This window comes from Halichoeres trimaculatus, unplaced genomic scaffold, assembly GCF_033239565.1.
Source record: "Halichoeres trimaculatus isolate MK-OKI-2021-1 unplaced genomic scaffold, fHalTri1.1 fHalTri1_scaffold_21, whole genome shotgun sequence".
NCBI lineage: Eukaryota > Metazoa > Chordata > Actinopteri > Labriformes > Labridae > Halichoeres > Halichoeres trimaculatus.
In genome coordinates this window covers 3,217,677-3,230,073 of record NW_027437199.1, presented here as the reverse complement: position 1 = coordinate 3,230,073, position 12,397 = coordinate 3,217,677, and the positions used below count along the sequence as shown (strand labels likewise).

General features: G+C 42.1%; 1 protein-coding gene across 1 annotated transcript; it reads right to left on the bottom strand.

Moving 5' to 3' along the window:
* Nucleotides 1-322: 322 nt before the first annotated feature.
* On the bottom strand, nt 323-2,040 carry pmch (pro-melanin-concentrating hormone). The gene is made up of 3 exons (XM_074697683.1): nt 1,764-2,040; nt 644-776; nt 323-523 (listed from the first exon to the last, which is right to left on the bottom strand). The coding sequence occupies exons 1-3, from the start codon at nt 1,995-1,997 to the stop codon at nt 474-476; spliced, it is 417 nt and encodes a 138-aa protein (XP_074553784.1). The 5' UTR covers nt 1,998-2,040; the 3' UTR covers nt 323-473.
* Between the last annotated feature and the right edge of the window lie 10,357 nt (nt 2,041-12,397).

Genomic DNA, 12,397 nt, shown 5'->3' with positions numbered 1-12,397 from the left:
TGAGAAAAAAAAATCAATTAAGCCAAAAAATATCAAACACAGCTGAAAATAGAGTTTGAGTTGCTAAAATTAGCATAGCTAGCCCCCTAAAGCTAAACGTCTACATGCCTTTGCTGGTTCATTACTACTCTGGTGGTGATTATATGTCATCTGAGACTGTTTACATCCAGGTAGTAGAGCGTTAAAGCTTTATGACAGCAGACTAACCTGAGCTACAGCGCCATCTAGTGGACGGAGGCTGCATCACAGCTCAACAAAACGTCAAATCCTGGTTCAGACATGTAAAGTTGATTTTTGTGCACCATGTAAATATGAAACACACTTGAATTTTTAATAAACTTTATTTTGTTTTATAGATTTTTTTGTGCGCTGTTTCTTTAAATGTGAGGACATTTTATTCAGGGTGTTTAGGTTTCTTTTTTTTATTTTACAATACATTTAAAGGAGGGTGACGGCACAGGGTTTGAGGACGTTTAAACTTCCCAGCAGGGTCGGTAAACTCGGCCTACCATACAACGAAGAACTGGAAGGAGAAAAAAAAAAGAGTAAATTAGTAAGAATTGCACAATATTTACAAAGACGCTTATCTGATACTTGGGAAAATCTTTATTTGATTGGTGAAAACGGTTTTACAGGAACTTACTGTCCAGATCAGTGTTCCTTTGGTCAACTCTCAGGCTCTGCTCAGCCGGATCGTTGCTCAAGCTCTGGTCTGAGATGCTCCGGGTGAACGCCGGGTTCAACCCTCGGACGCTGTGTCCTCTCAGCTTCATGTCCTGAAACACACAGTATTGATTAGCGCGCTCGTTTAGCACAGGAGACCACACACGTTACCACGCAGCAGGATCTGGACTCTGGATCAGGAGGCACTTTAAGCACAGGTGTTGGGTTTTTATTTACCAGCGTTTCCAAGCCACAGGAACCCCAAATGGAACAAATGTGCTTCCTCGTTTTTACGGCATCACAGTGGCCCGTTTTTTCCTCCACAGCTCCAGCTCACAGATGGCTTTGTTCTCTCCGTCATGGCCGCCTGTTCCCCATTACACCGCAGAGATAACCACCGTGTTCACAACACGCCGGGGACGCAGCCGCCAGATAAACTCTTTAACACATCGCAGCCAAACGTTTGAGAGAACCCAGAAATATCATCATTCTTCCCACTGTGATTCCAATAAATCTTTACAGGCTTGTGATCGTTTGACCTTTGGAGCTGAGAGTATTTCCCGCTTTTTCCAGCGCTGCTGTAAAAGGTTTTCATAGATGTGAATGAAATATTGGTTTCACAGTGGACAGTGAGGGGGTGGCCCATTGAAAGGGGTCAAATGTTCAGTGTCAGCGGATATAATGTGCTCTTTGTTGTTGTTGAACTATGGAAAGCTGCTGAACTGTTTATAGAGAGAAATCTCACAATAAATAGTTATGATGCATGACCGGCACTGGTGGCGTCCAGCTCGAGGCCTTTCGTTTGGGTAAAAATAATCCAAACGGATGGTTTTTCTTTCCTTTTTGGATTCGTTTTCATGTTTAGAGAACAAAAAAATTGTAGGTTTGGTCACTTCATTAAAAATCAATATCTCTTTTAACAGCCAGCATGGGTCACATCAACCTGACGAGAAGACGCTGTCTGCCAGAAATAAGTTCAGAAACAACATTTCCTGACTTGAAACTTAGCAAAACATTTTGATTTCTGTGTGAGCTGCCATTTTAGAGATAAAAAATCAAAACATATTTCAGTTTGAGTGACGAAATCTCCAGATACTTACTGAGATGAAGATGATTTTTGGACTTCCATCTTCATCCTTCACCTTGTTATCCAGCACGCTCCGTCTGAACAGCACGGCATGCTCCGATATCGGTTCATTCCTCAGCAACAAACCGAGGCCGTCCTGCTCCGTGACGTTGTCTTCTCCTTTCGTCGAAGGCATCGCTGACACCGAGAGGCTGCTCAGCTCGGAGAATAGCGCCACAGCGTACAGGACAGCGCAGAGAGAGATCATTTTTGACCGTTGTCGTCTTGCAGGCTGATTGTGAAGCTCAGACGCTCTGTGTCTCTTATTTATACAGCGAGAAGACGACAAGGATTAGTAAACGTGTAACACAGAGTTCAAAGGTCGCAGCAGAAAACTGAAGAGTTCTTTCTTGTTTCTTTTGAGTCGTGAAGATTCAAAGAGGATAAAAAGGTCAAATATAAAGGGCTGTAATTTCCACAGGAGGTCAGAGGTCAGGAATTAATCAGAACGCTGAAATAAACCCAGCAGGTGACAGGACAGAGACACCTTCAGATATCAGAGAGTCATTTTCTCTGGATGGCATCAGGAGATCAGACCAGCAGAGGTCAGAGACGGCTATTGAAACATGAGCTGCTGCCGTGGCTGATGATGAAAACACAGAAATATAAGTGACATGTTGCTAAATGTGAAATTGAAGCCACGGTATAATAGTTATCCTCAAGTTAGCGCTGTTTGTAGATCAAATAAAAAGACATTAGCATAAATACACACGCTAATACAGCTCAAAGTTTAGTCATCATGTCACGATAAACTTTCATATGCTAAAGTTAGCATTTAGCTCATAACACTCCTTGATGTAGATTGGTAGAAATGCTTTGTAAAGTTCTTGTTAGCCTCGAATTTGAAGCAATATTAGCATGATGACACGCTTCAGTAGTTTAGCGAACAAGTTGACAAAACTGAAATACAAGCTAACACCATAGCTTTGCGGCTGTGTCTCACATACATGCTGTGCTGTAGGGTCACAGAGATGCTATCTGAGCAGCTCTGCTTGTTGGAAATGATAATCCAGTTAGCGTCACGCTAGCACTGTTTGTAGTTTCAATAAAAAAGACATTAATATGATTACACACTAACGAAGTTTAGCAAACATGCTAGTAAAGCTCAAAGTTTTGTCATCATGTTACGATTAACTTTCATTTGCTAGCAAGTTAGCAGTAAGCGTAAAAAGTGAAATATTTTAAATTCTTCTTAGCCTCGAATTCTCACTGTTTGTAGAAATTAGGCAACATTAGCATGATGACACGCTTCGGTAGTGAAGCTAACATGTTAACAAAGCTGAAGAATAAGCTAACACCATAGCTTTGCGGTTGTGTCTAACATACAAGCTGTGCTGTAGGGTCACAGAGTTGCAATCTGAACACCTCTGGTTGTTGGAAACAACGATCCAGTTAGCTTGAAGTTTACACTGTTTGTAGTTCAAATAAAAAGACATTAGCACGAATTCACACTAAAGAAGTTAAGCTAATAACATTTTTGGGGCTTACTTGTTAGCTTTGGCTTTTTTTCTTTGTTAACTACTGTATGTAGCCTCAAGTTAGAACTGTTTGTAGCTCAAATAAAAAGACCTGAGCATAAATACACATGCTAATAAAGCTCAAAGTTTTGTCATCAAGTCACTATTAACTTTCATATGCTAGCAAGTTAGCATTAAGCTTAAAAGACTCCTTGATGTAGATTGCTAGAAATGCTTTAAGTTCTTGTTAGCCTCTAATTGTCACTGTTTATAGAAATGAGGCAATATTAGCATGATGACACGCTTCAGTAGTTAAGCTAACATGTTGACAAAACTGAAAAAATAAGATTAGCTTTGTGGTTTTGGCTAACGTACAGCACTAGACATTTGTGTTAGTGTTTAGCTTAAAGGATTGTGCTGTGCTGTAGCTCCACAAAGATGCTACCTAGCCATCCCTGGTTGTTAGAAATGACAACCCAGTTAGCTTCAAGTTAGCACTATTTGTAGTTACAATAAAAAGTAATTAGCATGAGTACACACTCAAGTAGTTTAGCTGATAATATTTTTGAAGCTTACTTGTTAGCTTTGGCTTGTCTTCAACGTTAACTACTATATGTTGATGTTAGCATTTAATGTTAAGTACTAAGAGCAGTTCAGCTAATGTGTTTATGAAGCTATCACATTAGCTCTGCCACTACCATATGCTTATGTAAGCATTTAGCTTAAAGCCCTTTTCACACCAACAGCGACACAAATAACAAGCAAGAAATTGGGCAAAATTTTGTGATGTCATATTCAATCTCCAAGCGATGTCTTTGTAATTGTTGTCTTTGTAGTTTTTATGTCATTTTCGAATGTTTTGGTATGTGACCTGTCAACAACTAGCGTTTTGATTGGTTGGATGTGCACTCATTGAAAGCAGACTTTGGAAAATTGACCTCAGTTGGGAAAAATAAAAGAAAAAAGTAAACACTAGGTTCGAAAAAAAAAAAAATAGCATGCAAAATATTTACACAAAAAATATGTTTCTGGTGTGCAAAGGGCTTAAGGCTGCACTGTAGGGTCACAAAGATGCTATCTGAACACCTCTGGTGGTTGGAAATGACAATCCAGTTAGCTTCAAGTTAGCACTTTTTGTAGTTCAAATAAATAAATTAGCATGAGTGCAAACTCAAGTAATTTAACTAAGCTTTTCTTCAACGTTAACTACTGTGTGTTGATGTTAGCATTTAATGTTAAGTTCCACAAGCAGTTTTGCTAATATGTTTATGAAGCTACCACATTAGCTCTGCCACTACCATATGCTCATGTAAGCATTTAGCTGAAAGCCCTTTGCGCACCAACGGCAATGCAAACAAGTAGCACGAAAATTGCGGAAAAACTGAAGGCATCATATTGAATCTCAGCGAGCGTTTTGATTGGTCGGATGTGTACTTGTTGCAAGTGAAACTTGGGAAAAATCGACCTCAATCCGAAAAAATAAAAAGCCGCAGTTTTGCTTAGGGAAAGAAAACGGTAAAAACTAGGTTCGAAAAAAAAATTAGCATGCAAAATATTGGCACAAAAAAGCTTCAAAAAGATGCTAGCTAAACACATTGAATTGTTAGAAATGCTGTCAACACAAGTTAACATCAAATTAGCATAGTTTGTAGCAACGTTAGCATGATAAGATGCTACAGTAGTTTAGCCAACATGTTGATGAAGGTCATGTTTAAGCTTACACGCTAGCTTTGCTGTTGTGTCTACCATACACTACCATAGGCTGATGTTAGCATTTAGCTTAAGGGATTCTGTGCTTTAGTTTGAAAAGGATGTTAGCTCATCTTAGCTTAATTCTTAGCATTTATGGTACAGATCTGAGCGCAGTATCAAACTTCTCTGACTCTTGAGAAGAAAGCACACACACCACGGGGAAACCTGATCCTCCTCATCTCTGTGATGGAGCCTGAGGGCCGTTTGATGGACCAGTACTCGCGCCGCGGCGGCGCTCATCAGCTGATATTAAAGGGTGGAGGCCTCCGTGTTGACACAGCTCCTCGCAGGCCTCTTCTCGGCTCAGACGGCTTACCTTATTAACATCACAGGAGCCTCGGGGCAGGCGATGGAGCGCCGGGACATGAATAATAGCTATTGAACTCAGCTGAAGTGATTTTACTTGGAGCGCTCGGCCTTTATTTTGTAAGTATTATTGTTGGAGGCCGGAGACTTCTACTGAAGGACTGAACTCGTCCGCAGGGGCTCGGCCGTTCCAGCAGAAGCACAACTGAACTCGTGAGCTTTGTGCTCTGTTGTTGTAACCTTCCTCTCCTCCTGATAATCTCCCCCTCCCTGCTCCTCGTACTCCTCCTGATACGCTCTGTATTAATGTGCTGTTACCGACAGCAGACACCCTGCAAATCAACGCCACCGGTCAGCTTTCTTGGCGCTCCGGCTGAGAAGATTCAGCGTCCTCTTGAGCTGCGCTGAAGGTCTTAATCCAGTGGCTGTGATTTTTCCCTGCTGTGAATTTCGAAGAAATCATTACCATAATTTTCTAACAAAGAGCATTAGCAGAAGAAGCTAAGGGGCCAATAATCTTATGAGGAACAGATGTGATGAATATTATTTACTAAATCTTTGTTTCCACGATGCATTTCATCAAACTCGCCTGTTCAACTACTGTTTCTGTTTGTAAGTTTTTTCACTCACGAGTAGTTTCTCATCAGCTGCTTGCATCACCTGCATTTCAATCACACCGCCTACGTCTGTGCACGTACAGCCCCGGCCCTATGACATCAGCAGCAGCATTGTTTTATAATCCTCCAGGGGCCGACACATTAGTTCCTCGTCCTGTATTAACACACTGCCTTTCATCACCGACACTCGTCTTCTGAAAGGGAAAGAAAAAGCAAACAGTGTCACAGCAGACGAGGGAAAGCGGTCGGCTTCCAGGGAAATGTGGTGCACCGACGCTCCACGCGTGATGTTTGATGTTTGTGTTAGTGCCAGCGGTTGGTGTGCTGCATTCAGGTGCAGAAAAAAAAGAAAGTAAAGAGGGTTCGGGGGCACACATTTTGGGCAGGATTTTTGTTGCCCAGAGAACAGACCATGGTTTCCTGGAACAATGCAGCTGATGAGAGTCCCTCCAAGGAAAATAAGGCTCTGACATCATGGGTTCTTAAAGCGCACAGCTGAGCCAACACTCGCTCCTGCTATAATCAAGCCTCAGTGAATTTCCACTGTCGACTGACATCGAGAAACAGGGAGATTCTCCTCCAGCGCTGAACACGCTTCTCTTTTTTTCTCGCTGTAGCATGAGGCTCACCCTGCACTTGTTGGACTCAAATGTTCAGCCCCCCTGTGTGATTTCAATCAGTCAATCTTCAACACAGCTTTTCCAAACATCCTACTTTTATTTGGGATGCTCACATTATTTTACTCTGCACACAGAAACAAAGTTATTCCATAAAAACAACCAGGGTCAGAAAAGTCAGTCGTTTCTAACACATTGGTCACCTTCACTACCCTTCTTTGGTAAATCTTTCAAGCACCTAAAGATCTGATACTCTTCTTGGCATGGGTCATGGTCTTCACTTCAGTTCCCCTTAAAGATTTTCAATCAGGGCTTTGTGCAGGTAGGGGCGAGGTCACACTGGCCACCTGAACCATACTCAAGGACCATTCCCATGGCCCCATTCCCTTGTTTGTCGCTGCTACTCCAGTATGAACCAAACTTCAGCAAGATTTCCTCTTGTACATACCTCGTCATCATCATGTCCTCGTCGAGTACCCTTGTGCATGTGCATGAAGTGTACTGTGCTGAGCACACCTTTGCAAAGGGTGCCAAAGCCAAGAAGTGTACCGTGCCTGAGCATGCCTGAGCACGGTACACATCCTTTAAGGCCCATTTATACTCCGATGTTGCTGTCAATGCTCACATACTTCAGTACGTCCTTTACGTTGGCACTGCAGTTGACCAATACCTCCACCAGGGGGGGCAGCCTAAAGTCCAAAGTTTATGATGGGAGGTATCGCTAATGTACCACTTGCATAAAAGACAATAACGGAGGCAGTGGTCGTGAGACAGTTATATAGGTTGCGAAAGTTTCACCGTTGTTATTTCTTCTTCATGTCTTACTAAAGCTACGTTTTAGAATAGAATAGAATAGAATAGAATAGAAAATACTTTATTTATCCCCGAGGGGAAATTCAGGAGTCACCGCAGCATTTAAGAAAACAAAAGTAAGAAAGAGTATAGAAAGTGCAAAAAGCTCCATAAGAAGTTAGATGACGACATCCCGTCCACCACTCGTCCACCACTCTCCAGCCCAGCCAGTCTCCACCTCCACAGGGTCCAGGACTGAGCCTCCCCAGCAGTCTGTTCAGTTTCTGTCTCCTGGATCCTGTCTGCTCACAGCAGGCGAAGCTCCTCCGATGTGTCGCGGCGTCCGATGTCTGCTCCGTCAGCCACGTCCGTGAACAGCATGATGCCGCTGGATTAGCACAGCTAGCTCATCCATCCCCCAGAGCCAGATCCCACGTTCCCAACAACGATGGATGGAAGGACAGGTCCACGTCGTCACCTCCCAGCTCACATCCGAGAACCAGCACGTCGTCCTCACCTCCTCCTCCTCAGCTCGAGGGAAATCATCAAGCCCTACACTAGTTAGCATTTACATGCTACAGGCTGCTAACAGCTAATTTCGCATATAAACAATGCAGCCATGGTTACATGTAGGATCTCCAGACAAACACAGGAGAAAAGTAGTAAAAAATATCGCCAAAGCCACAAAAAGTTTGGTGTCCGTGACCGACAATGAACCATACAAAGTGATGATCCACTCCAAATACAAAGATGACGAAAAAGAGACGAAAAAATTACAAGAAACGGACAAAGACAAGAGAGCTGCAGCAACAGGCAGCTACTTGGGCAGCGCCTAGCAACCGTTTATTAGGTAGTGACAGCAACAGTGCCCCCATGTTTTTCAGTGGTACTGCTCCATTTGGTACGTTTCCTTAAGCTTAATAGAAAAGTGCAGAAATACAAATGAAATGAATACAGAGCACAGACAGAAGGCTCCATCCGTATCCGTATTCGTATCCGTACGTAACGTTGAGCATAAGCGGGCCTTTAGGGTTCAAGTATCTTTGGGCATCGTACACTTCCTTGGTCAGTGTGACCGTACCCCAAGGTTCACTTTAGTTTTCTGGAGCCAGTTCGTCAACAAGAGCCAATTCCCAGGTCCAGGCTGGGCAATGAAGCATCCCCACTGTCCGGTGGGGATGCTACATTGCCGCATTTGTAGCGTTTCCACTGACTTATCCTGGGGCAGATCCCCAAATAACTGAGACGAGCCGTCCCACTTTTTGGGACCCTTTCTTATGAGTACCAGAGTGAACCAATCTGCTCTCGGAAGGAGCTCAAACACCACAGACCGTTGATTGGTCAAAAGAATCATCACGTATCAAAGAGCTACATGCCATGTCTTCCATCTGTCCTCTTCGTTTCCTGTGTCGCGTTTTTCTTCTTCGTTGGATTTATCAACGGGATAAACTGTGACGGTGTCAGGCTATTGTTTAACAGCTGCGGCTTTCAGCATCCAGCTTACACGCTGCCTACCACGAGAGGGCAGAGTTTGCTGTGTCAAACCGTGACAAACCATACTGAACCAAACCGGACTGCTTGGCAGAAATGCTAAATGTCTTCCAAAGAGTTCTGGTTTGGTCTGAAGTGACCAAAGAACTCTTTGGCTGATTCCAGTTTGTGGAGTCCGCCTTGAGATTGTCCTGAGCATCCTTCAGTTTGTTGCCTTGAAGGTGTCCTTCTCTGTCTTCAGTAGAAGTGGACTTTTTTTGGCCTGCATCTTCAACAGGTGACCATTTCTGGGACATTAGGGCTCTTGTGACGGTCTTCTTTGGCTTGTTTGATAATTCCTGACTCAGCTAAGTCCTGAACCATTAAGTTTGGTCGTCATTCTCGGCTCTCTAGACAAATCTATCTCTAGTTTTCTTTCCAGAGTCCAGTTTCAGATCTTTGACTTCCTACTCCTGATGGACTTGTTCGTTAGTGTGTGGCTCTAATGATTTCCACCTCAGCTGTATCACCACATCATGTTTTGCTGCTTGAAAAAGTGACACTAGCCAACTTTTAAATTTGTCATGAGCAGAAAACTCGGCGAGTTAGACTCCAAATTTGTGGGATTAAAAGCAACAAATGCTGAGTTGACAGCAGCAGAAGTAAAAGTGAAACCCAGCAGAATGAGCATGTGTGTGTGTGTGTGTGTGTGTGTGTGTGTGTGTGTGTGTGTGTGTGTGTGTTCTCCTGGAAACAAACCTGAATGTTTAAAGACTGATGAAGCCTTACAACCACTTTTCCTGTAAAACAACCAGAAGAATAAGTAGTAAAATTGGTGAGTGTAGTAAAACAGACCACAAGGTCATTCAAAAGACAATTGTGTGCTTAAGATGAGGAGTTGAAGAGTGTGGAGAGATTGTGTTTCAGGGCTCGCTCCAAACTCTGTGTCCTCAGATGCACTGGATCCCCGAGTGCACGCGGATCAATGGGAACGGCTTGTGTTCTTCCCAGAACCATCCTGGTTCTTGAGGTTACTCAAACATGTTTGTGCTGCACGTATGAAGCAGAAATGGGAGGTAAACAGAGCACTTTGACGGCGCTTTGATTCTACGTTAATGACTTGATGATGATGATAGCGTGCGTCAGGATTCAGCTCCTTTACTTGGCGTTTTTGTTCTGGCTTGGTCCCGGCCCAGGTTTCTCTGCACACAATTTCTCTCTGATTTATTTGAACTCTAAATCTTGCAAGCTTGCAGCCTCCAATTGGACCATTAGGGTGAGATAATTGATTCTGTATTAGTCATACAGAAGGATGAAATAACATCCAGGATGGACGGGATGACCCGGACCTCGCCGACCCCCGTCTCCGTCTCCGTCGTCTCGGCCCATTTTACCCGTGTTTCTCCGTCTCTACGTGGGCATGTGCAGAAAAAGTGCTGACGCTGAGTGAGTGAGGGATCTGCGCTGTCACTGCGAGCATCCTCCAAAGAGCTGAACATGCAGCTCTGGTCTTCAGGGAGCACCACACCCTGCTCTGCTTGCTTTGGCAGACCCCGACGCCTCCTGGAAGTATCACTTTGACATTCAGCTCAGTTTCATGCACAGAGCTTGCAGCGTCATCTGTAGCTGAAATAACACCAAAGATTCAAGCATGCTTTGGACGTAAATCTTACTTTGGTGATTACTTCTTGTTCCTGCATCCTCTGAGCTCCTCATAAAAGCTGTATGGGGGACATGTTGCGTAATCTGATGGAGGTTTTATGAGTGCATGAAAAACTCTGCAGACGTCTCTGTGATGTTGACAAGTGGTTTATTCAGCAGGAATGGTGAACAATTTGTCATTGTAATTTTTTTCTACAGAAGGCAATCGAGCACCATAAATAACAGCGCTGTAATCAAACAGTTTATTGGACAGTGAGCTTCAGGAATTTGAGCCGTGAACGTCGTTTAAACTCCCACATTTTTTAAGCTTTATTCATGATTTCACACAGGTGACACAGAAATGTTAGACTGCTTCATCGTCACATGATTGGCTCCAAATTCGCCACTCGCCGAGCTGGATTCATCCCCGGTAATCGACGACAGAGAGTGAAGGGTGAACTGTAGCTGCAGTGCAATTCAGACGAGAAATCTAGATTAACTAATGGCGTCGTTATGCTGATTAAAAAGTCTTTGGTTTGTACTTTACATCTGAAGATCTGGAAGGACTCGCTTCTTTTTTATTTCAGCCGCCAGGTCGGCTGCTCTTTTTTTTTTTTTTTATTACCAAACAGACAAAAAAGTGCATTTATTCAAATTCCCATTTTAAATCCCTAATCATAGAAAACAGCACACTTTAAATCAATCAGCGAAAATACACTTTAATTCAGAGAGCTGCTAACAAATGTTTTGATTGAATAAGTTAAACTCCTGGCTGCTCTTAAAGCCACACTCAGTAACTTTTGAACAAACCAAATTCAGGCTAAAAGTAGAAATTAAAATGATTTTGGAGTTCATTTTTACAGCCTGTTGTGTTACAGTTAAACTGTTAGCTTCTGTAAGCTAACTGTAGCTAGTTTAAGCATTTTTAGTTTGTCTTAAAATGGAAAAAAAAAGCTTTACTTGAGTCTTAAAAAGAGTTATATACGATTAATTTCAGGCTACTTCATTATTCATTTCAAATATAAAGATTTAGACGGATTACCATTAGCATAGCCTAGCATAGAAACTATGAAAACAGCTAGCTAGGCTCTCAAAATAAGTTTAAAGTCTTACAGACTATTAATTTGGCTAATTACATTCAATGTCTCATAGCATAAGTGGCTACAATCGTTAGCTTCATCGTGTAGCATCGGTAGCGGCTAATGCATGGATTGGAGTTTAGGATTGTTGAACATACTTTGACTCAAGTTGAAGCTCAAATTAGCTTTATGTGTAAGAGTTAAGGCTGTAGTAGCTAAAAAAGAAAAAGGAAAAAAATGCAGTACCTTGTGTGTCCACTAGAGGCTGGTTTGAAATTTATTTTTACAGCTTGATAGTACCTTATACTTTGAGTTAAGCTTGTTAAATTTGAAAAAAATTAAAATTAAAATTAAAAGCTTCTAACTGAAGAATAAAAGCAAAAGTGATGATGTACTTGCAAATTTAAGCACTTTTAGTTTGTCTTAAAATAAGAATAAAAAGCTTTACTTAAATCTTAAAAAGAGTTATATGGGATTAATTTCAGGCTACTTAAATTTTTACGTTGAATATAAAGATTTAGACAGATCATCATTAGCATAGCCTGAAGCATGAAGACTGAGAAAACAGCTAGCTAGGCCCTTTACCCAACACGTCTCTCTAATTCGATCAAAACAAGAAAAAGAGTTTAGGATTGTTTAACAAACTTTGACCCTCAAGTTAGCTTCATGTGTAAAAGTTAAGGCTGTAGTAGCTAGCAACAAGCTAATGTAAAAGTGTAGAGCTAAAAAAAAAAAAAAAAAAAACACAGTACCTTGTGTGTCCACTAGAGGCTGGTTTGAAATATATGTTTACAGCTTGGTACAAAAAACTGTCAAGTTTGATAAGATTTGCAAGAAGTTTGAAGTTTTGCAAGAAAATTTCCCCAAATTTGGATTT

Excerpts from the sequence above, each read along its gene's own strand:
- pmch (XM_074697683.1), bottom strand. The coding sequence starts at position 1,997 with ATGATCTCTCTCTGCGCTGTCCTGTACGCTGTGGCGCTATTCTCCGAG. Across the intron at positions 777-1,763 it reads CAAAAATCATCTTCATCTCA|GACATGAAGCTGAGAGGACA; the intron begins GTAAGTATCTGG and ends TGTGTGTTTCAG. Across the intron at positions 524-643 it reads AAGGAACACTGATCTGGACA|TTCTTCGTTGTATGGTAGGC; the intron begins GTAAGTTCCTGT and ends TTCTCCTTCCAG.